The 26,448-nt window shown below is 28.3% G+C and overlaps 2 protein-coding genes across 2 annotated transcripts in view; one reads left to right on the top strand and one right to left on the bottom strand.

The window, feature by feature from the left end:
• Positions 1-17,167, top strand: part of LOC100197676 (armadillo repeat-containing protein 1) — a 37,759-nt gene extending 20,592 nt beyond the window's left edge. The window contains exons 4-8 of the mRNA XM_065814275.1: positions 7,206-7,443; positions 8,647-8,802; positions 16,557-16,676; positions 16,755-16,858; positions 16,940-17,167. Of these exons, the coding sequence (XP_065670347.1) occupies positions 7,206-7,443; positions 8,647-8,802; positions 16,557-16,676; positions 16,755-16,844 (604 nt within the window). The 3' untranslated portion in view covers positions 16,845-16,858; positions 16,940-17,167. The remainder of the gene's footprint in view (positions 1-7,205; positions 7,444-8,646; positions 8,803-16,556; positions 16,677-16,754; positions 16,859-16,939) is intronic.
• Positions 17,168-17,848: 681 nt separating this feature from the next.
• On the bottom strand, positions 17,849-18,877 carry LOC136088306 (histone-lysine N-methyltransferase SETMAR-like). Its single transcript, XM_065811997.1, has one exon. It carries the CDS (start codon positions 18,875-18,877, stop codon positions 17,849-17,851), a length of 1,029 nt encoding a protein of 342 aa, XP_065668069.1.
• Between the last annotated feature and the right edge of the window lie 7,571 nt (positions 18,878-26,448).

Here is a 26,448-nt window from a genome sequence, read left to right as displayed (position 1 = left end):
CATAATTTTAACTTTACATAACTTACTAAACATATATATATATATATATATATATATATATATATATATATATATATATATATATATATATATATATATATATATATATTTATATATAAACTTTACAAAACTTTAGTAATAAAAAAAAGGATTTAAATTTTTTTTTTTTTGTAAACGATAAAAGTAAATTATTGTTTAAAAGCTTTTTGTTGATATAAAAACATTTGATTAGAAAAAATTAAAGTTAATTCTTTTAACACATATTTGAAATGGTCTCAAAACTTCTGAAAAGCAGTGGTCACATTGTTGCAACAATATAATAGATATCATGAGTAATGTACGCCATTCCTGACCATATCTTGATCACAAATGGTCTAAAACATTTAGGTATTTATTGAACTATGCAAATGTTCCCAGGTTTGTATGGAAATGGTGTACGATTGAACATTATATGCAACAAAATATTAAATGCGGGGTCATGAATAACGTGCAATTGCACAGCATTCCTGACCATATCTTTATTGGTATACTTTTCTTTATGATAACACAATGTAACAAATGTTTAATTTTGCTTTGTCCATGGATTGAAAGAGTGTTTTCTTAACCTGTTTAGACAAAAATGTAATAAGTATTATTGTTGTTTGTTGTTGTTTCACGAAGTCTTAGTTTAAAATTAGTAAGGAATTTAACATTAGTAAGTTTTTAATAAAGTTTGTGATTCATATTGAATGCTGAGCAATTCTCTAAAATGTTCTTTAACTGCTAGAATAGTCCAGAAGTCTCAAGAATTTTTGAGTTTTTTTGAAAACTTTATTTTGGGGCTTTTTCATAAATGGGTCAAATCATTATATTTCAACCAATGGCTTGTGGGGTACCATCTCTGATTTTCCTGATTTTTACATATCATTATCTAAATGATGTAAATACGTTGAATGTGCAATTTCAGAGTTCCAAGTGCAACGGTTTAGAAATTATAGCCTTACAAACACTCTCAGGTAGCCCCCCTCGGTTCCTCGAATGGTAAAAATAGACAACTTTAAGGCCTTATAACTTTTTTCTAACTTTCAGCAAGTGGCTCATTTTTTCTAGAACTATTTTCTAGATATTTCTGTCTTAAAATTTGTGATTTTCATTAGCTTGTATCATGTTAGAAAAAAACTACAGCCTCCTAAACTTTGGAAAAATTCTGAAAAATGCTAAATAAAGGCAAAATGAAGTTAACCGTAGTATTTTTCTATTCATCAACAAGTCCTTACATGTTAGTTTTCCAATTAGCTACAATGGTCTACAACAAATTGGCAAAATATAAGCAGTTTGTTACATTTTAGAAATCAGTTTTATCTAAAAATATATAGTCCACTTTACTAAAAAGTCCCATTTTCAGCCATTTGGGGATGGTTCGTAAATTTTTCTAACACTTTGTATTGATCTGATATTAACAGCAAATAAGGCCATTAGATTTAACTATATAAAAATGTAAACATTACAAACTTGTCATGTTCACAACAAAAATGGCAGCATTTTTTATTAACCCTATTTTTCAATTATCAGGGCTGAATAGTGTTATTGGAAACCTGTGCCCCTCCAACCTGCTTTCTGGCCCATGTGAGGGATGTAACCCACTATCTGTAATTTGTTTTACAAAATTTTATATAATTGCTATAAAAACCATTTCTAGCCCAGCATTGTTGTTTATGTGAAAAGCATAGTTATCTTTTTTACAAAGTTCTTGTATTCTCCCTTAAAAATGGCAATACATAATAATGTAGTTGAAAACAATTATATATGATAATTCATTTCATCCTTTTTTTAATAAGATAAGAGTAAAATCCTCTAGTGTTTTTGAGCTCAGGGTCATGTAACGTGGCAATAATGTCACTAACTGGATACCAATGGATATCTGTGGTTGTTGGATACTTGAAATAATTGCCTGCTTTTTGTAAACAGCTAATACAAACTGTGTCACCTTTAAGATCAGTTATCTTTCCAGGAAAGAATTCACCAAAATAATTCACTAACACCCAATCATTAATATTGATATCAGTATTCATCGATTTTTGTGTATTAATGCAAGTATCTTCCAGCATGTGAAAAGAGTCAAATGTACTGCTCATTGATGTTACATAAGCTTTTAAACAGCATGATTGAGGTGAGAAATAATGGTATGAGCGAGTACCTTTGATGGCAGGAACATTCTCAAATCGTTTAGCAAGCACTTCATGTGTAATAGCAGCTGTTTCGGTTTCAGAAATGTAGATAAATCTGAAAAAGAGTTAACATAAATCATAATTCTATTTCCAAATATGTATTTAGTAAGGTGTTGTTTTAAGGAATCCTTTTCTATACTATTTGATTTTTTATAACTAAACATTCATATGTTATTTTTATTATTTTTGTTTAAATGCCTATTATGATATAGGATACTAGACATCAATTATTTGAAAAAATATCATAACCTAAATGTACATACACTTTGACAATAGCATGATATATACCTGATGTTTTTAATTTTTTCTTTAGCAACTAAGAACATGTCCCTCGGTGTCAAAATTTGATTGCCAATTGGCCTTTGAAGGGATAGGTTATGAATAACTCTTTTCACTGTACCACCTATTCCATCACATACACTTTTTCCATGTGCAGTCCCAAAAAAATGCCAGTCTGCTTTTAGTCCATAGTCTTTTTCATGAAAACACAGGTTTTTCAAATTAAACCTAAAATACAATAAGAAAAAAATCTATTCAGTTAAAGATTATCAATTTTGTATCCAATTTCAAAAACATCATTTCAAGGGCTGAAAATAGTTTGTCTAGAATAGGTAATTGTTATCAAAATTTTTTAAAAATATTGTGATATGAAAATTTAACCTATTTTTATACTGGCTGCTTGCACCATCAGTGAAATAATTGATCTTCTGAACTTGTGGATATTTCTCTTTCAGAATTGGTATGATTTTGGAAACATAACTGAAAACTGCCTCAGTATTGTGAATTAGATTGTCAGATATAACACAATAACATTTGCTTTCTGGTGATTGGTTTCCGTTTAAAGATTGCACATATATGACAAATGGATGGAGAGTTGCTTGATTTTTGGAAAAAAAGGATGACTAAACTTCATCTTGTGTAATAAATGAAAAATTTTTAGCAAAATCCATTTGCATAATACATTCATTTGGCTTCATGTTTTCTTTGAGCTGGTTTAAAAAGAATGTCTGTGATTTGCTGACATAATGATGTTTTGTGAGGTTATATAACTTGTCTGTTAACTCGTCTAGAAACTCATCAGGACTTTTAACTATAGTTTCCAAGGAGAATCTATCAGTCTTCAACCATTGCTTATAAGTTATTTCATTTGCTGAATCCCCTAAAAGTTCATTTAACTTTTTTTCAATTCTCTTTTTTCCAGGACACTTCTCACACTCATGAAACATACATGGTTTATTTTCTATTGAACATACAGCTAAGGCCATCAGATCTTTTGACTTTATTTCATTTTTTAATGATTTAACCATAAGATTTGGATTTTGATGGTCAATACAAACACAGACTGTGTGCGTGCCAGATTTTCCTGCAACAATACAATGTTGTGGCCTTAAAAGAGCAAATGATGTCAGTCCCACCTTTACTACACCATTAGATTTTGATTCTTCTAACCATTTCTGGTAAAGTTCTGAAAGATTGCATAGTATGAGTCGTTTCTGAATGTGCTGTCTACCATCAACTGTCTTTATGCTAATGTAATCCTTTGCTCCTGGCAATAACCTGCTGTTACTATCATCCTCATAAAAGTTGACAATTTGATTTACAACTTCAGTAGTCAATTTTTTAGGATTTCTTATGTCTGTTGATCTCTCACCAAGGATTCCTTTAACATCCCGCAAAGCTCTAGCTTGCTTCACCATATATTGTGTTGTTTTAAATTCATTTATTGTTTCCTGAATAGTCCAATGGACTGGAGCTAAAGTGAGCAATTTTATTTTTTGTGAAATATTGATCTCATTACGAAACTTTTGTTTAAGCTGTTCTACAATAAAATCTAAAGAGGAACTTTTGAGCATACTAATTTGAAGCTCATCTAGTTCAGATGCATTCAATGATTCATTTAGCAACTTAATTTTCTTTTTTATTTTATTGTCTATTTGTAGCATACTCATGCTCGATGATCTTTTAAAAGGAGACACACCAAATTTAACAAGACAAGGATTTATAGTATCAATTTGTGTGACAGAGTTATCAGGTGATATGTAATCTGGATCATGTCTCTTGTCAACTTCTTCAACATTCTTGATTTTTCTTACACAACCAAAACATATTTTTTTCCCAGGAATTAAATTAGAGTCCAGTTGATTATGCTCCAGAGTGACAGTTGTCAGGTTTCCTTTAACAATCTTTGAATGAATTGAGAACGGGTCACCACATGATTTATGGTATGTTGAATAGTAATTAATAAATTGTAACCTATGGTGAGTGCAAATTGTATGCAAATGAATATTTCTTATTCCAGTTCTTAAGGTCAGCAGGTATTTATCTTCATTTACTATTTCTGAAATTTCAGACTGACTGCAGTATGTATTTTTATGACAATCTAACTTTAGTTCAATACCAATAGAACAAGTATTCATGTTTATCTAATAAATTTAATTAAGATGAAATATTATTGAACCTTCTTATGTATAATTTTCTATGAAGTTATATAGGAGAAGTAAGTTCAATAATGATTTGATTACATATATATATATATATATATATATATATATATATATATATATATATATATATATATATATATGTATGTATGTATGTATGTATGTATGTATGTATGTATGTATGTATGTATGTATGTATGTATGTATGTATGTATGTATGTATGTATGTATGTATGTATGTATGTATGTATGTATGTATGTATGTTTGTATTTGTGTATGTATGTATGTATACATACATACATACATACATACATACATACATACATACATACATACATACATACATACATACATACATACATAAGATCCAACAATTAAAAACATATACAAATAATGTAATGAAAAAAATGGAAACAAACTGCAATAACAAAGTTTATTGAACAGAAAAATATCAAGGTAAGTTATTTTGAGTTATAAATGCTTATATATTTACATTTGCAAAAGGGTATATTATATAGAATCATTGCATTTTTAGATAAAATTATTATAAATAGTTAAAATTAACTAATAAAATTGAAACTCATACTTTGTTAAAAAACTTATTTAAACAAAACATTAAATCAATATTGTAATGGCTTGATTAGTCTTGTTATACTTCATATTGCCAGTAATGTATGAACCCACTGTCCTACTATTGCCTTGAATTATTAGCAATTCAATCAACTATAAAAAAATCATCATAATAAAGATTAAATCGCAATTTTATGATTAACTAAATTTTTTTTTGAGTGTCACCTTTTAAAAATAATGCAGGCTCTATATAGTTATTACCCCTTTAGTTGTGCTCCTATCCGGTATAAAGTCCAGATCAGGGAGAAAGTAACCAACCATATCTCTTTTTTTTTTAAGAAATGACTTATGATAGGCTACATCCCTCACATGGGCCAAAAAGCAGGTTGGAGGGGCACTGGTTTCCAATAACATTATTCAGCCCTGATAATTGAAAAATAAGGTTAATAAAAAATGCTGCCATTTTTGTTGTGAACATGACAAGTTTGTAATGTTTACATTTTTATATAGTTAGATCTAATGGCCTTATTTGCTGTTAATATCAGATCAATACAAAGTGTTAGAAAAATTTACGAGCCATCCCCAAATGGCTGAAAATGGGACTTTTTAGTAAAGTGGACTATATATTTTTAGATAAAACTGATTTCTAAAATGTAACAAACTGCTTATATTTTGCCAATTTGTTGTAGACCATTGTAGCTAATTAGAAAACTAACATGTAAGGACTTGTTGATGAATAGAAAAATACTACGGTTAACTTCATTTTGCCTTTATTTAGCATTTTTCAGAATTTTTCCAAAGTTTAGGAGGCTGTAGTTTTTTTCTAACATGATACAAGCTAATGAAAATCACAAATTTTAAGACAGAAATATCTAGAAAATAGTTCTAGAAAAAATGAGCCACTTGCTGAAAGTTAGAAAAAAGTTATAAGGCCTTAAAGTTGTCTATTTTTACCATTCGAGGAACCGAGGGGGGCTACCTGAGAGTGTTTGTAAGGCTATAATTTCTAAACCGTTGCACTTGGAACTCTGAAATTGCACATTCAACGTATTTACATCATTTAGATAATGATATGTAAAAATCAGGAAAATCAGAGATGGTACCCCACAAAGTTTTCTTGAAATTGGTTGAAATATAATGATCTGACCCAAATGTGATTTACAGTACACTTAAAAATCTATAAAATCAGCCCATTTCCGAGAATTTTACAGGTCCTTTTCTATTCAATATGCAATTATTATTTCTTACCAGACCAAATAAATGAAAATATAAATTTTTTTGATTCTGTCTCAATAAAAACAAGTTTTATGCAATGGTAATAAAATCAAAGTTTGTGCTCATTGTAGTCTTTCATACACTTTAGACATAAGCAATTAAATAATAATATTTTCAATCATAGGACAAAAATAGAAAACACATTTCTGATGATTGATGCTACTTTTTATCTCCAAATCATCATAAATAAATGTATTTAGTTCGGAGTTTCTTTTATATTAGTCCAATACCAAATTTCAATTTTATAAAACCAATTCAATTTTATAACACGTATGTTTTTTCTTTTTTTTTTCTACTCTGATCACTTTTAACAATTTTATATACATACATACACACATACATACATACATACATACATACATACATACATACATACATACATACATACATACATACATACATACATACATACATACATACATACATACATACATACATACATACATACATGCATACATACATGTAAAGACAACTATAAATATTTGTTTAGATAAAATCGCTAATGTCACACTAAAATAGACTCCTGCTGGGGGCTTCAGTACATACATTTAGTATCTTATAGCCTGGTGATGCTTTTGAGCTAAATTAAATATCTATAGACAGATGTAAATTATAAATCTAAACAATGCAAAGTTTTAAAATCTATAAATACACACATTCTAACAAATATTTTAGTTACGTTTTAGATTAGTTATTTTGTTTTATTTTTAGATTCTCAAACACACCAGAAATTAAACAGCAGGCATCTTTATTATTAAATCATTTGCAAGGTCGTTCTACTTCTCGATCTACAGATAGGGCGGCTGCTATGCAGAGAATACATAAAGCACCTCCCACATCACAAAAATTTTTTGTTGGCTCATCAAATAAGAAAGCAAAGCTGATTATTTTACAAATAAATGGTTTGACCGAAGCAACAAAAAAAACATGTGAAGAGTATTTACTCACAGTAAACTAATTTAAATTATTATTTTTTAATTAAAAAATTCTATTTTAAACTCTCAAAACTCATTTTTGGTAGTTAATGCTGATTAGCCAGTTGTATTAATAAATTTTTTTTATGTATTATGGCAATACAGTCAGTATATCTCTCAAGAGAACATATTTTAACTAGAAAACAGTTATATTTTATTATGCATTTAAAGTTTTTTTTTTTTTTATAAGAAACTTGTTTTATAAATTGAAATTTTAGAATTTTAAAATTTGCAACTTTGTTTTTAGAATAGTTTTTATAAGAAACAATGATGTACTTAACAAAAGTTAATGATTGTCTAAACCTGTCACTATATATCAGCATGTCACTATATATCAACAAGTACACTATATATCAGCATGTCACTATATATTAGCATGTCACTATATATCAGCATGTTACTATATATCAGCATGTCACTATATATCAACAAGTACACTACATTGGGGCACTTGCATTGAATACTATTTTTAATTAAAAAAGTAATTTAGAGTAGATATATACTTTAGAGTGTACACCAATTAAACTAATTAGAATGTTACTTCAAAGTGTGTAGCACTAATTTAGACTAATTGGATATATAAACTAAGCATTTGATACAAAATTTTAGTTTTTTACTCTTGTTATAATTATTTTGACAAATAATTTTCAAATCAAAGTAATAATTACATAACTCTATAGTTGTGATTTTTTATTCTTGTTACAATTATTTTGACTGATAATCTAATAAAATAATAAAGTCAAATAATCTTAAAGTTTAGATCATTTACAAATGATTTTAAACAAATTTTAAGTAAATACTTTATGGTAATAACAATTAAATATTATTAGTAATTACTAATATTATTACAATTATTATAATTACTATATTAATACAAGTAACTGTAAATTAACAACAACAATAACAACAAAAATAAAAGTATAGGTTTATATAAAAAACTGTAAATAAAATTTTTTGTTATACATTAAGTCAAAAAATTAATGAATTCATTTAAAAAATAACAAAACTCCTATTTATAATTTTTTTTTCAAATTGTTTCAATCATTATTTCATTATCATAAGGAATATTTTTAGTATACTCCAGTCAAAACTAAATGGTTTTTCTGTGTTTTACCTTACATGTTTGGTAAAGTGTTCCTTAAGATAAACATGTAAGAAAAACAAATTTTTTATGTTAGGTTAGAGGTGTTGTGAGCTTTACATTCGACATGACAAAGTTGCGATGCATGGTTCGCACTGTCCAAAGTGTCACTGCTGAAGCTTTATGCAATGCTATAGCAAAATCTAAGGTGATCACAGCTGATCAAATTATTAAAAATAAATTTGGAGAAGAGGTAAGACTTTAAACAATTAAAAATTTATTTTCTATTACCACCTTATCATAGCTGCCAAAAATTCAGAACACACATAACTATCACTCTTGTTTCTCCTTGTAAAATGCCTCAAATGTTCTGCCAAATTTGTCTTAGGTTTTTTTTTTTCAATTTAATTTAAAGTTCAGTCAAAGCAATATGCTTTATTTCAAAATTTTGTAAACTTGTTTACAATTTTTTGTTTTATTTAGTTTATGTCAACAAATGTTCAAAAAAAAAAGAGACAAGAACAAATTGTGTGACAATTTGGAAATTAGATGAGTATTAGTTTTGTAAAGATTACAACCATATGTGCATGGCAAGAATTTGCATTATAAGTGCTACTTGGTTATTTGTATCTCCAGTTATAATATTTTATTGAAATCAAATGATACTGAAAATGGATGGTACTATCCCTAAAATAAATGATACATATTCTCTGAAAACAGCATCAGTCTTGCATTATTACTCTATTTCATAGAGTTATGCAACTCTATGAAATGGAGTAATAATGAAATTGTAGAGGATCAGTAGAGATACCTCTCAGCTTTTATAAAGTACTCTAAAAGTATAAAATATATAAATATCATATGCATTTATAATTTTTATTACTACTTAATGGATATTCCACTAGACTTTAATTGATTTCGTTTGTTAAATTTTATAATTGATACATGTTTGCGTTCATAAACTTTACCTACCAGGCTACTTTTAATAAATCTCTAAAGAAAAATTACAACCAAATTTATTTTGCAGTAATAAGCATAAATAATTAAAATATAATAAATTGTTAGGTAAATTGTAATAATATGTATATACATTTTTGGCCATATTGGGGCTTAGTATTAAATTTTAAATCTGAAATTTTATGTCTTTATTTAATTAGGGAGTAAATTTTCATATTTATGTATTCATTGGCAATAAAAAGCTACATACCTACACTATGGACATATAAAAAAAGATAATCACTTATTCAGCTGTTTATAATAAGCTTGTCACATTTTCTGTGGTGCTATACAATGATGTTGGCAACCATCTATCATCTATCAGAGCCGATGACACCAGGGGGATCATGCCGCCCCCCTATTCCCCTTTACTTTTTTTCTAAAGGACCTTTTTTTTTTAAAGAAAATTCTAGATTTTTTAAATTTATAATTGTGCCCCTTCACTTCAAAACCTGTGTCGTTGGCCCTGGATCATTGAATTTTATTCACAAGAAATTAAATCATTTTTGTGCATCAATTTCATTTAAATTTTTACTTCATTGAAATAATCTTGTAACTACTTGCTTTTATATTTTAATGTTTGCTTTCTTTTAATGAGATCTTTAAAAAGACTTCTTGAAAATCATAATTTGTAAAAATGGTTTTTATAAAAAAATTTCTACATCATTTTTTATAACTGCTTGCCAAACATCTGATTGTCGTGTTTTATTTTTGGCTAGACTACACCTCTTCAAGATGTAATTGAGAACTTGAAAGTTGTAATTAAAAAAAGTAAGATGTAACACCCTATAAATAAAATTTCGGACAAATTTTAATTGCATTTATTATGTAATTTATTTCATGCACGCAATAAACCTTTATACTTATTTGAAAGAGGATTTTATTATCTATTTAAATTTTATTTAATTAAGCTAAAAATATTATTTAAATAGTGAAAATAAAAATGTCAAAGTAAAGGACCTCTAAAAAATTATGGAAATATTTTTCCAAAAAAATCAAGAAAAAGGTAAAGCGTTTGTTGCTAAGCAGTTTATGGAATGGGGTTTACCCAGATCAGCTGCTTATGATAAAATCGTAAAATTAGAGAATGGATCTCTAAAAAGAAAAGTTGGAAGTGGTCGAATCGCTAAGGTAGCTACTAAAGAAAATATTCCAAAGATTGCTGCATTTTTTGAAAATAAGTCAGGGTGCTCCCAAAAGAAAGTAGCTCAAGTTTTTAACTGTAATCAAACTAGAATTTCCCAAGTATTAAAAACAATGACTAACATTCAAACTTTAAAAAAAAAAATCGTCCAGATTGTAGCCATCAGCAGAAAAAAGCTATGTGTCCTAAATGTCGTAAATTGTACGGAAATTATAAAAACTTGGATTTTGTTATGGATGATGAAAGCTAAACAAAAGCACATTAGCTGGTAATGATAGGTTTTATGCCACTGATCCTTCTCAATGTTCTGACCAAGTAAGATACAATTTGCGTAAAAAGTACGAGGACAAGCTCTTAGTTTCTTGCTGCATCAGCCCCCGTGGAATAAGCCCTCTTTATACTCATCACAGTAAGCACGCAATCAACCGGTACACTTATAAAGAGATACTAGAAAAAACTTTACTTCCTCTAGTATCAGAATATTATAAAAAAGATAATGAGTTTATCTTCTGGCCTGATCTAGCTCGATCACATTACGCAAAGTCGGTCATCGAATTTTTAAAATTGAAAAAAATCAAAGTTATACCCAAAGATACAAACCCAGCTAATGTTCCAGAAGCAAGACCAGTTGAAAACTTTTGGGGTGATTTAAAACGGCTAGTGTACGAGAATAATTAGAAAGCTGAGAATTTGGAAGAGCTTGAAGCAAGAATTAGATATTGTTATTCAAAGATGAATAAAGAAATTTTCCTTACTCTAATAAAACATCTTTCAAAAAAACTTTATAATATTGCTAAGTATGGTATTTGAAATAATTATTTAATATATTTATAAACTAACATATTAACAGTTGAAATATTAAATAATAAAACTTATTAGTTCTTAAAATATTAATTTTTAAATTTTGTCCAAAATTTTATTTATGAGGTGTTAATAGAGAAATAGAACATGTAATTTAGATATCATAATATGTAATTGAAAAATACAACAATTTAGAAGTCGCAATGTGTAATTAGAAAAACAAAAGTTGTAATTAAGAAATCGTAATATGTAAATGAGAATACATTATTTGTAATTGCGAATTCACAATGTAAGCTTAAAGGTTATTATAAAAGATCTTCTTGGACATGCATTTTCATAAGTTATTAATATCAAATTTAGCATTTGTATGCACCAGCAATACAGCAATACAGTAATGCAATTTAAAGATCGTTATGTTATTTGTCAATACACTATGAACAGAAAGTCTGTTATTAAATTGAATCCGTGAAAGCATTTATTTCACCAAATTTGTTTACATCCACTTCTGGAACAACCAGAACCACCTTGTACAATTTATAGACATGAAGTGCATACAATTGAACAAGTTGAAAGAAAACATCGAAAGAAAACATCGAATGATAGAACAGTTATTGAATGTGCTGAGCGAAATTTAGGTGTCAAATATAAGATAGCATACAAATGGGTCCGCAGCGAAAATTTAAATTTTATTTTAAATCAAAAAAATATTGATGATCCAATCCAAGAAACACAAATATGGATTGTAAGTGACTGTCAGTTGGCATTAGTGGCCGTTAAAACAAGGATATTAGATAATTTGATATTAGCGTCAGCAATATCAAATTATAACAACCACAATTGCCAATAACTTTGAAGGCAGTCTATTTTCATTTAAAAAAGTGCACAAGGAGCCTACTATGATGTAGTATTGAGAACAAGCAAAAAAGAGCTGAATATGTAAGGGACATTAACGAACACATCACAAATGGTCATCAGATAGGTTGGTTGGATGAAACAAATTTTAATCTTTTTTTGTAGAAAAACACACCAAACAGGGGAAAAGAGCCATAATGAAAATACCTTCTTCAAAAAGTGCAAACATACATTTGTATGTTTGCACTTTTTGTATTTGATTGCAGCTATATCAACAACAAATGTCGTCATGATGGAAACTTGCTCAGTTGTTATGATTAGGACCCTACAGTCCAATGTTAAACCCGTTCAAAACAAAAATGTTATTCACGTTCCACCTGTATTAGGTGCTGGGATTATGGAACAGCGAATGCAGTATTTAGAAAGAATTGTTACTGTGGCAAAAAATACAATAATGGGAGGTGATTGTACACGCCCTGTACAACATATGACCATGCATTACACAACAATTTTAAATATAGATGACATCCAAGTGGGTGCTTAACTGAATAATGCAATGATTTTTAATACTGTTGTTTAAATTTAAATTTTAAATTTTTATGCAAATAAATTATTTTTGTTTTACTTATTATTCATCTAAAATCTCAATTAAATTTTTCACAAACAAAAATAAAAGAAAGTTTTAATTGACGCCCAATAGAATTTTTTCAGTTACTGCCTAAAGCGCGTACACTAGACCAGTTCAAAAAAAATATTTTTTCATAATTAAGTGGCTAGATGTTTAATTGATGAAAAAAAGTAAATCATTAAAGTTTCAAAGCGTTATTCCAGTATTTAGTAACAGCTCAATTAAGTTTACTTTTCAATGGGGTCCTAAATTTAAAAAAAAAAGTTTCTTAAAAGTAGGTCAACCTGGTACTCAAAAGAAGCAAAATAATATATAAATTTCAAAAATAATAATTGTTTTATAAAAAATAAATTAAAAAATTTTTATTTTTATTAAAATCTTGTAAAAATGTACTTTTTTTATTTCTAGTTAAAAAACCACAGTTTTTGTGCAATTAAATTTAAAATAATAATTGTAGTATGAAATTATCTTTTTTTTTGAAATTTTTATATAATTTCGCTACTTTTAAGATCCAACATGACATACTTTTGAAAAAACTTCTTTTTTCAAAGTAATAGGGACCTGTTTAAAAGTAAAGTTAATTGAGCTGTCCCTAAAACACATTATTTAAGTTTGCAATTTTGAACTAATTTTCCTGACCACAAACCACATCAAAGGGTAGCCCAAATAAAGTTCAAAAATTATTTTTTTTATATACAATTTTGAAATGGTCTAGTGTACGCAAAATAAATGTGAAAGAATAAGCACATCATTTTTTTTCAGTGGTTGTATTAAAATCTTTTTAATTGTTTTGTATTTTGTTTACAATGTGTTGTGGTTTCAAAAAAAATATGTTAGTTTTTGGATTTAACTTGAAATTAGTTTTAAAAATGACAAAAGAAGAAGACGAGAAAAAGAAGAGAAAAAATTATGCACAAATATTTACAAAATCCTAATAGTAGCTACAATTCGATAGCAAAATTATTGCAAAAACATCCATACACCGTTAGTAGTGTTTTTCAACGTTTTTCTCGAACAAAATCGATCAAACACAAATCTGATGGTGAAAGATATAAAACTAGTTAGAAAACTGGTTAACAGTTTTAAGAATAACCCAAGCCTTTCACTAAGGGAATGCACAAAAATATATGGATTTTCTCATAGTTTTGTTGCAAAAGTTAGAAACAAACATGGTTTTCATTCTTTTAAAGCACTAAAAGTGCCCAACCGTTCTGAAACTCAACAAAAAGGTGCAAAAACCCGCGGCAGAAAGTTGTATGACAATTTTATTTCTAAAATTTTCTGTATTATTGAAGACGATGAAACTTGTATCAAGTACGATCATCAACAAATTCCTAGCGGTGTTTATTATATTGCCAAATATAGAGGAAAAGCATATAAGAAGTTTGAATACACAAAACATGACCATTTCGCTAAAAAAGCTTTGATTTGGCAAGCTATTTGCAGTTGTGGCAAAAAATCAGCACCTTATATTTCTCAGTCCACACTTTCTGGTCAAATATATGTTAAAGAATGTTTACAAAAATGCCTTTTACCTCTCATTAAATCACACAATAACAGACCTGTGTTCTGGCCTGATTTAGCTTCAATTCATTATTGTAAACTAGCTATGGAATGGTATAAAAAGAATAATGTGAAATTTGTGCCTAAAACAGAAAATCCTCCAAACTGCCCAGAATTGAGAGTTATTGAAAAGTACTGGGCTATTATTAAAATAAAAAAAAAAAAAAAAAAAAAAAGCTTTGCAGAAACATTAAAGATATTAAAATATCATTTAAAAAAGCATCAAATAATTTTGTTTCTTATTCTGTGCTCATGCTTATGGGTACCACTAAAGCAAAAGCTCAAAATTTTATTAGATTCCCACAGGAATAATTAATTTTATTTTTTAGTGTTTGATCTTATATTATTGTATTAAAATTATTACTTGGTTCGAAATAAAAATTGAGGAGTACTTTTTTTAGTTGTTTGTTACTTTCACATTTATTTGTTGTACACGCTTTAAACCTCAAATGCCTTTTTCATCTGACGTTTCTTAATTACAGCTTTCATCTTCTCTATTACATCTTGCTTTCCTTAATTACAACTTTCAAGTTCTCTATTACATCTTGAAAAGGTGTAGTGCATGGAAACGTAGATTTATTAGTTGAAAGACCTTTTCTTTTTCATTATTGTTTGGTATTAGAATCTTTTTTCTGAGACTGACTTTTTGTCAGTATTATATCAGGTATATATGAGCCCATGAGATGCATAAGTCATAAGATGGTATAAGTCACTTTTTTCAATATTTTGAGTTATTGCCACCAATGGTTAGCATTTTGTTTATTCTATTACATGGCAGAGTGGTATAAGTCTAATGATATCGATAATGATGCTATTTTTTTTTACTTCCTCTAAAACAGTTTGATGATTTATGATATGATGTCTACTAAATGCCTCTGTATCTCAAAACTAGATATGAGTGACTTATACCACTATGCATTTCAGGGGCTCATATGATGTTTATTAGTTTTTTAATAGAAATAACATTGTGAAGTATTTCGCTTTTAAACACTTTTTGAGAAGTGGATAAATGATTTTGGAACAGCTTTGGTTATTGTATAGGCAATTAGTTATTTTTGTCAATATTTTTCAACTTAAAATACATATTTTATTTTTCATATAATCTTAATTATAATATAATATATACTATAATATATTTTAGTTTTCATATAATCTTAATTATAATATAATATATACTATAATATATTTTAGTTTTCATATAATCTTAATTATAATATAATATATATTATAATTTTTTTTTTTTCATATAATCTTAATTATAATATAATTATAATTAAAAAAATATATAATTAGTTAATAGCTTTTACATTATTTTTGCTTCTGTCAAAAAGTTGGAATGCTAAATTTTAAAACTTAAAATCAATAAATTCATAGTATAAGTTGTATAATTTTTATGACATGTTATCGTATAAGTTTTATGTTAATTGAATTTTTCAAAGTGTAATTAAAACTTGAAGATTTTAAAAAATTTTTTAAAATACTTACAACGTTACTTATATTTCACATTCATGTGTATAACAGCTATCAGGTATATTAACACATTCCTGTTTATAACAACTATAGGGTATAAATAGGTCATTAAAAAGGTAGTAAAAAGTAATGTTGAGTCACATCTTTTGGCTTTGGCGTCTCTATCACCCTGTTCTCATTTAATAGAGCATTAGTCAAAAATTTCATTTTTACTTTATTAATAAATTTTTTGAAACGTTTTTTTTTTTTTAATAATTTAAAAAATGTTTAATTTAGTTTAGATTTTAAAATATTTTAAATTTAGTTTAAATTTTAAACATTTTGTCGCATAAAAAAAGCTTTAATAAATTTTTTATTGCTTTGTTATGCATTACGGAGACGACGACCCTAGATTACTGAAATTGATTTATCATCTCGAATATGGCCCCAAAACATGATTTTTCTTTATTTGTGACTTCTGCACTTTCAAAAAAAAAAAAAAAGTGATAAAACCTAACTTCTATTCAATCAGCAGTTATGTTTTTGAAACTAAATAATATTTTGATACTTCAAGGTTTTATTGTTGTGTGGCCGCAAAGTTGATATTCCGGACGAAGAGAAAGCAAAACTAGATATTGAAGAAGATTTTCCAGATTATTTACCAGAGGAAGATCCTGTTGAAACCTCTAAAACAGTACGTGTTATATATTAAAATTTAAATATTTATAGATCGTAGTTACTTTTAATTTAAGTTATCCTTGTCTGTTCACAGGCTGTTGCTCGCCCAGGAGATAAAGATAGTGGAAGCTCCGGCTGGTTTGGAGGTGTAAAAAGCTTTATAAGCAATACACTTTATTGGTAACTTCATCAAAAAAAGTATAACTTATTTTGGTTTATTATTTTGATATTTAATATAAGTATTTTGTGTTTTTAATCAACTTTTTTATTTGAATTAAGCTTGGGAAAACTACTATGCTGTGTTTATCTTCGTTATCATGTTCTGCATATTATTTACATCAAAAGAAAAGCTGGTTTTATGCATATTCAAAATAGTGTTAAAGTTTTTTTTTTGTTAAAATTAGTTATACAGTAATTGAAAAAAAATTGTTAACAAACGCAAAATGATTTTTGCTTAAAAAAGCAAATGTCAACATTTTATTATAAATAATATACTCAGTAACCGTATATTTATATATTTTTATTTTTTGTTGTATGCAACTGTTAATGTCCAAATTCATTTATAAAATAAATGACTTATTATTAATTTAAAAAAAGAATACGTATGATAAAGAATCGTTTTCCTCCTAAAACCTAGAAACCTCCTAGCCGAAAATCTCAGAAAAAACAAAAAAAAATACCGTGAGGCTTTTTCTTAAATAAGAACAACTCTTTATAAGGAATGATCTAGGTGAGAAATTTGTTCACTTTTTTAAAATACTCCCCCGCCAAGAGACATCAACGTAGTCAGTAGTTTGCTTGAGTACTTTCCCGTAGAAAGGCGTAGTCAAAAATGGAGTAAATGAGTATGAATGATGGATTAGTAGATTTCAGAATACAAATTACTAAATATTCACCTAACGCGTTTCAATACACCCTTACTCTAGCACACTGGAAGTAAACTTTTTGAATTGAAGCTCAAGACTTTCGAATATAAGACAATTTTTAATTTTTTTTTTTTCTAACTCATATACTTCTTGCAAAAACTTGCCGAAGTTTTTTTTTTGTTTTTTTCTAACGAGCCGTTGTAGTTCTTTTTGGTTGATTAAAACTGTCAAACGCATTAAATAAAGTATCAGGTAACCAAAAAAGTTCGTGCGGTTTTTTCGTATATAATAAAAACACACAAAACGACAAAAGTAAGTACATTTATTCATTAAAATAGTCACCATTAGCATCTAAAACCTTTTCCCAACGTAAAACAAGCTTATTTATTCCACTTCTAAAAAATTCTCGGTCCTTTGAGTCTATAAAAGCTTTCAACTCCATTTCAACCGCGTCCTGGTCTCGGAACTGTTGTCCTTTTAAATGATTTCCCAGGGAAAGGAAAAAATGGAAATCAGTAGGGGAGAGGTCTGGCGAGTATGGTGGATGAGGCAAACTCTCCCAACCAAGGCTTTGGAGCTTGTCCTGAGTCACGCGAGCGGTGTACGGTCTCGCGTTGTCGTGGAGAAGCAGAACTCCTCTCCTGTGCACCAGTGCAGGCTGCTTTACAAGCAACAGGTCGTGAACTCGTTGCAGCTGTGCTGAGTAGACCAGCCCAGTAATGGTTTGGCCTGTTGGGAGCAGCTCGTAATGCACCTCACCAGCTGTAGTCCACCAAATGCAGAGCAAAACCTTCCGCTCGTGGATATTGGGCTTGGGTGTCTTTGGGATGGGGTCATCGGGGGACAACCAATGATAGCAACGCTTAGTATTGTTGTACACAATCCATTTTTCGTCGCATGTCAATAAACGATCAAGAAAAGGCTCAACATTGTGGCGTGATGAGAGTGATGTGCAGATCGTAAGCCGTTGCTTCTTGTTGTCGATCGACAATTTGTGCGGAACCCACCGACTCAGCTTCCACGCTTTCCTAATCGCATGCAGATGCAGGCGGATGGTTTCAACACTCACAGCAAACCTCACTGCAAGTTCTTGGCAAGTTTGGCTGGAGTCAGACTCGACAGCGTCCTTCAGTTCATCCTCATCAACCAACAATGGGCGTCCAGAACGCGGCAGGTCTTCAATGGACTCATCTCCCGAAGAGAATCGCTGAAACCACTTCTGTGCTGTGCGTTCACTTACTGTACCTTCTCTAAATGCTGTGCAGATGTTTTTGGCCGCTTGTGTTGCATTCCTTCCAAGTTTGAACTCGTAAAGTAAGCAAGATCGAATAATCGTTGGTTGGGTTGCCATCCTTTCTTTACACAAAACCTTTCCTGTAAGCTCGTTACAAGCCTACACTATATATGCAGCAACTGCGCGTGACACTCGCGTTCTATTTCGCAACAAAGCTACTTGCCTTGTGCGATGTGGGTATTGTAAAAAATGCTAAAAACAATTCAATTACCAAAAACCGCACGAACTTTTTTGGTTACCTAATAATATCCATTTGAAATTTTAAACCGGAAATCTATATTAGCGGGAAAAGTAAATGTTGATCATTAAAACTGTATTATCAAAACATAATTTAATAAAATGAAGGCCAAATTAAGGCCAAATCTCATTGTATATATGTATAACATGATATGAGCCGTTTAATTTGAAGGTGGCATAAGTCACTCTGTTTTTAAAGAGAGATTTTTAAAGGTTTATGTTTTAACATATACCGTTAAATAGCAAAACTTACTTCCAAAATATCTCAATTTTCAACACAATTGATTTAAATTTTTTCACAAATGAAGAGACACCGTTACATTGTAGTCATTGTTATCAATAACTTGATTTTTTTGAAAATGTGACTTTGCTACTTTCAAAATAAACGGTAAATATGTTTTGGATGATCGAATGGATAAATTTTTTTACTCAAAGATTTATTGCAGTTTTTGCGAAACTGCTGCTACTTTTCAAAAAAATTCTTATTCAAATTTGTACTTTAACCAAACTTTCATCAGATATTCAGTGTTTTATGTAAAATGTCGTCCGAAGTATTAAATCAATCTAAACAGAACGTCAAAATTTCAATTATCAAAACATGATAACTCGAGGCTCATGCTCGAGTTATCGTGTTTTGAGTTTGAGCAATTATCCAAAAAATAGAGAATAATGCAAAGCAAAAATAAAATAATAAAAAATAAGTTCTCTAGTCTGTATGCAACAGTTTGATATAAATCTACTATTTCTTTTTCTTACCATTTGTTATCAATTTTTTTATTTTCGCTCATTTCTTTTCTACTCATCTTCTCTGGATTTGTAGAGTTCTTCTTCATTCGCCTAATGCGCGAATCATCTAAATTTATTGCAAAAGCAGCTTTTGAAATTTTCCCTTTTAAACCAGTGTTTTAAAACCTTTAATAATTCTTTGTCTCCATTATTGAAATGAATAATAACAGGATAATACCTTGTTTCTATGGTATTTTACTGAAAAATACATTTTTTGGTATCCTTGGCTATATAAGTCCATTTAGGGCTTCATTTGCGCTATTTAGCATTTATTTAGCAAATCTTCAGTAATTTTTTTTTTAATTTTGTTTTAGGTACCCCAAGAAAACCTAACGGTCTTGTCACAGAGCACCGCAGAAGAGCATTTAACTAGAAAGTTCACACCTCTTTCCTCACCAATGGTGCTACATGCCAAGGGCTTGCTTCAAACCCTGGATCTCTTGCTTATAAAACAAGCGCTCTAACCATTGCGCTAAGGCCATTGCAAAAAGAGGTTTTGTTGCAATGTTTGTTATCATTCTGGACTTAATACCAGTACCTGTACTTTTGGTACTTGTAATTTTTAGTATCTCATTGGCAAAATTTGTGACGATCATTCGTATTTCTAAAATGAAACAATATTGGACACATACGGCTTTTTTCATAGCGTAAAGATTGTTTAGGCTTGAGTGTTTTACGCTTTTGTAATATATAACGAGGTTGCGTAATCGTGTTCCTTAGCATTTCTGCTTATGTTCAATACATTCGAGCTTAATTGGTGTTGTGTTATGTTTTAAGTAAAGTTCTGATATGACAACTTTGTTAAAAATGAAGTATCACTGCCTTCAAGAATTTTTTTATAAATTAGATTGCGCCTAATAACTAACAGATGGCTTCATAGCATTAGAGGATTTTTCATGATTTATTTGAAAGTGGTGATCAATTTTCCATAACACATATTAAAGTAAACCCTTTTTATTTTTACATGCTTTACATCCAAAAGAGTGCTTGCCTTTACTACCATATTAACACATTCATTATCAGATATTGCAGTTACTACCCTTTGCAAAGAGGCTTGTCTTCTTTGCAAAGGTCGTGTAGACTGGAATAATTTTACGTTTGGTTCAGTCTACACTAAAATATGCTGTTAAGTAATGAAGGCTTATGGCTTAATTGGTCAAAAAGTGAATGTTTCAATATGTTAAAATATAAGTTATACTTTTTGTTCATGGAAGAATTTATGTATTTTTACACATTCTTCGTATTATTTAAATCATGATAAATAAGTCTACAAAAAGATGCTCAATAAACCACTATGCTAGCTCTTCAATGCACATGGTTTTACATTTGAAATTGATACTTGCATTAAAATATTTTTTGTAGATATTTAAAATAGTATGAAAAAATGTTTACAAATATCTTAACTTGCATCGTGTAACTAGCTATACATCAGTGTTGTTCATGTTTAACCGAGAATTGCAATCAGATCATTTTATAAAGTAATTTTATGTTTATTCTACTTTATCGTGTTTTTAGGATATTTAAACACACTAAAGATTACTTTTCACTTTACTTCGCTGAGATATGCAGGCTTGGTGGGAAAAAAAACTGCTTGAAAATTTTTGAAGTTCGAAGTTTTATCTTTTTATTATTAGATCTTCATAATTGTTTATATTGATTAATATTTTTACTTTTACAATTTTGTTTTGTGTTTTTTTCTATATATTTAAACTGACTGTTTGAACGATGTTACATTATATTGGTAATGAACTGATATGTTAACAGAATTTTCTATTTTTACAGATTTTAATGTTTTCAATTAATAATTTTTCATACATATGTTGTTGTATATCTTAAAAAACTGTATTTATCTCATTTATATTCATTAAAATCCATTTAAATGTTGCGTGTTCAAAAACAAAAGCATTTTGCAGTTTGTTTTTTAATGTTGATTAACATCTGATTCATAGTATCAGATATACCTTGTATCAGGTTATATCTGATACAGGGTATCAGATTATTATAAACCTTGATGTTTGGGTTAATAGTATCTAAGTAAAGCCATGATCCAAACAAGTATTGTGAATTTCAAAATAGATATCACAATTGCAATGACTTGCAAAATTGGTACTGCAAGCATTGTGGTTTGCAAAGCTATTCAGTTGTATAGCCTTTTTATTAAAAAAATTGCGCTGACAAATAAAATAAAATTTACAAACAACAAATTTTTTAGGTTCATTTCTGAAAATACTTTTGCATTTTGATTAAATCTAGATTTTAGAAATTATTTTTATTCATAATAGTTAATATTTTTTTTAGACTTGGATTTTTTTATATAATTTCAAGATATTTTAATATAACCTTTATAAAAAAGATAGCATATTCAAAATATAAAAATAATTTGTTTCTATTAGTTTTGATAAATATTACCTGTTATAAAAATATTAATAAGATGACTGAAATTAACACACACAACAGTCATCATAAAAATAAATATTACAAAAAAATCTTCAAAAAATTAATTATTTTTTGATGAGTCAGCAAAAATTTTAAAAATAAGCTAAAAAGCAAAACATGGGTATTAAGAGATCTATAACTAGTATCAGTATGAAATTTGCTACTGTAAAATAATACATAATTATCTAGTGCTTAAAGCAAAATTTTTAAAAATTAATCAACCGTTTCAAAATGGCGAAGATTCTTTTAATTATGAATTTTTTAGATAAACAGTTCAATGCTCAGTGACTGGTTTCTCATTAAGTACTTGAGTATATAGGTTTATTCTGCTTTAGGCACTAGTGCTCTATAATTTAAACAAGAGTTGAAAATTTCAAGATGAAAGCTCAAATAGATCTTCCAAAATCTATGTTTTCGTTAACCTACAACAAGATTTAAAAAAACCAAGAAAACATTACATAAAAAAAAAAATCTCAAAAAAAGTTGGTATGAATCCTCTTCTTCTAGTTCTTTTTCTTTGTCCAAATATCCTTTTCTCTTTGCTCTAATCAATTTTCTTATATCCATACTCTTTTTGGTTGATTTTTTATTTATATTTTGAAGTGTGTCTTATTTGATTGAACCTATAATTGTTTTTGTTCCAAAAGACAATTTCATTTTAATTAAAAAGTTGTACAAGTCCAGATATACCATCATTAAAACTTATTATTGTAGATACAACTTCAATTTTTACAGTGGTTTTTGAAACAAAAGTATCTTTTGGACATCTTTTCCACACAATTTGATTCAGAGTCTCATTTGGGTTTTGAGTGGATCCATCTAAACAGCGACTCAAAAGATCATCACTACGTAAATCCTTAAAAATTGGATAGATTGCAGTTTTCACTGCAATTGGTAAATTAACTGATGGTTTGTACCGCTTGATATTTTTCCAGTAAATACACCAACTATCATTAGTGCGGGTTACACCAACTATCATTAGTAGCGGGGACAAAACTGGTGACGAACTCCAGGAACTCCATGCTAACACGAAGTTTGCGGAGCCGTGTGCCAAGTCTCTTTTGAACATGGCCAACACATTCAGATTTTATAGGTTCCAAATCTTCACCATATGGCTTTGATTCTTTAACTTTTTTAAAGGATTCAGTATCGCCATCGCCAATGTAATGGGAGTACCGAATATTATATTTTTCAATAGATGAAGAAAATATTTAAAAAATTTTTAAATCAAAATTTTAACCATACCCTAAAAAAACCTTGTTTTTTTAAACAAAAAATAAAAAAAACACAATGACAATATATATTTTTGAAATCTATGATAAATATTGAATACAAAACAGTTAAAAAAAATCCTAATTTTTCATGTTTTTTTACCCGCTTACCACCTTAAAGTTAGTAATCCACAACATATCTAAAGCTAGGCTGTTAAACAAGCCATGCAAATTACAGTGTGTAGATTTGTGAAAAAGAGTTTACAAACTGAATGAAAATAGAACATGTGTGATAGATTGATAGGACAGTAGTAATTCTTTTTTGCTTTTTAGGTATTGGCAGGCTCTACTGACGATTTACCTTCCTGCAACGAGGTTAAAAAGACCTCCAACTACAAGCCAACTTAAAATACTTTTCATAGCAGCGTGTTCTAAAAAGAATTAGCCTTTTATTTTATTAAGATGACTTATTTTTTATAATTTCTTTAAATTATTTTTGAAGATTATTTAATGTTGGCTTTTTGCAAAATTTTAAGTTTAAAAAATTATTTTACCTATGGATTTTTAGTTTTTTAATAATAAATTTTTATACAGAAGTATAATTATAATTGTTGTGTCCATTTTCGGTAATATTTTTTCTGCAAATATCAATTTGATATTAAGTTATCATTTGAGAGTTTTATCTCAAGACACATTAGATACTGTTAAGATGTATATAGGAGGTATATAGACCTATGATTCATACGCTTTGTTTTCTTATAATTCAAATTTAGGTTTATCGCGAAACCCCTGCATCTATAGAAACCACTCGCAGAAAACTTTCGATATTGATTGGTCTAAAAAAGTTATTTGAAGAGATGAAAAACGTAAAGTACATCATCATATACCATGATATGGATGGTTAAACGCCAAACCAGCCTATACAACAAAATTGAAAAAAAATAGTTTATATTAAAAAATTATTTATTTAGTGTTTCTTTGCAAACACCAAAATACTATAATTAAAATTTTGAAGTGCGCTGGGCCGTAATCTTATCTCTCCGTTAAGCTTAACGGAGCGTTAGTCAAAAATTTCTTTTAAATTACATTAATAAAAAATTTTTTTTTAAATTATAATTTTTTAAACATAAATGTTTTATTTTGGTATAAGTTTTATTTTAACGAATTTATATAAACTTTCGTCATTACTTAAAAATATTGTAATAAAATTTCAGACAAAAGCTCCGTTAAGCTTAACGGAGAAATGAAAATACGGCCCCTGAACTGCAATTACTTTTAATTTTTTCGGTTTAGTGGCTTTTGTTAAAGACTTTTAAACTTTGCGTCAAGCTATCTCATTTCAACCTATTTGTTTGTATAGGCTGGTTTGGCGCTTAACCACCCATTTTATAAATGATAATGAATAGAAATAACGTATTGTATAATAACTCTAATTTAAATACTGACAAATAAAAAAACAAAAAAACAATTAGATGTAGTTTTTAGTTATAAAAATATTTTTATAAATAAAAATAATAGTATTAAAAAATAATCATAATCAATATTTGACAAAATAAAAAAGTAAATAAATGTAACAATTGTTAAAATGATATATAGAAAAAAAAAAAATAATAATACAGCTATTGCTATCATAAAATTATTGTTAACATTATAATAAATAGTATTAATAATGGGACCAACAAAGAATTTAATTAAAAGAAAATTTATAAGAACAAGATTAATAAAAGTAATAATAAATTAATAATAAAATAGAACAATAATAATAGAAATAACTAATTTTCTTTATGATGCTTGTCCACGCAACCCTTAAACTATTGGCATTATTAGAAAAGAAATATGGAAAATGGTTCTTTTTGATTTATGGGATTAGAGTCACGAGAAAATTTCTATAAGTTTTCTAATTTTTTTCAATAATTATTATATTATTTAGATTTTTTGTTTGAATAACTTTTCTTAAATAGGGGAACCTGTTGAACCTTGGTACTATGTGTATCTAGGCCACTGGGCTCGTTTCAAATATTTGTGCAGTATTAAATTTTACTGTCTATGGTATTCGGTACCTCACTACCGACTATTCAGTATGAAGTTAGTCACATACAGTCATTAGCCGATGTGTGCTGTTATCGACTTTAAAACTTTTTGCGGCAAAAAAAGTAAGTATTTCTAATATATTTTGAAGTCTGATAGTTTTAAACGTTTTATAGTAGTCAATTTTTTTATGCTATGGATTCTTTTATTTAACAAGTGTCCAAACAATAAAAAACTTACGAGATAAGTAACCTGAAAACTGTTCAAAATCAATCATTTTGTTGAAGTTGGAGTAGTGTTGTAACTCGGTCACAGTCGATCAGTTGATCCTTGTTTAGTGACCAAGGTACAACCTGGATGTTGCACTTTGGCCTATTAGAATACTTTATTAAATTGTTTAACATTTATCTATATATTATAATACTAAACAATTTTTATTAGTTTTATTAGTGTCACTTCGTACGTTTTTTGACATGGACATTTCTAGAAAAGTCCGAAATGAGAAAATATCACTGAAGAGAAATTAGATTATAGAAATAGATTTAAAAAAGTTATTTTCTTAGATAAAAAAGTTTTTTTTTAATATTAACTTACCTGAATGTATTTTACACTGTATAATTAGATTTTTTTTAAAGAGAATGTTTAGGTTTTTATTTTGCATTTTATAACTTTTTTGTGATTTGCTACATTTTAGAGTGTTGTTTAATCTAGACTATATCTCTGTTTGAAAAATTTCTAATTATATAATATAAAATACAAACAGGCTATAACATATTTACTATAATAACGTAATCGCCAACTTTAATATTGCCGGGTATAAAACGCCCTCACTCAAAAGCCGAACTTTGTAAAGAAACACGAAAAGGAAGATCCAGAATTTTGACTGATACACCAGAAAAGCAAGAAATTGAAAATATAAAAACTAAAAAA

The sequence above is a fragment of the Hydra vulgaris genome, chromosome 12, assembly GCF_038396675.1.
Source record: "Hydra vulgaris chromosome 12, alternate assembly HydraT2T_AEP".
Taxonomy (NCBI): Eukaryota; Metazoa; Cnidaria; class Hydrozoa; order Anthoathecata; family Hydridae; genus Hydra; species Hydra vulgaris.
This window is presented reverse-complemented; position numbering and strand designations above follow the sequence as displayed.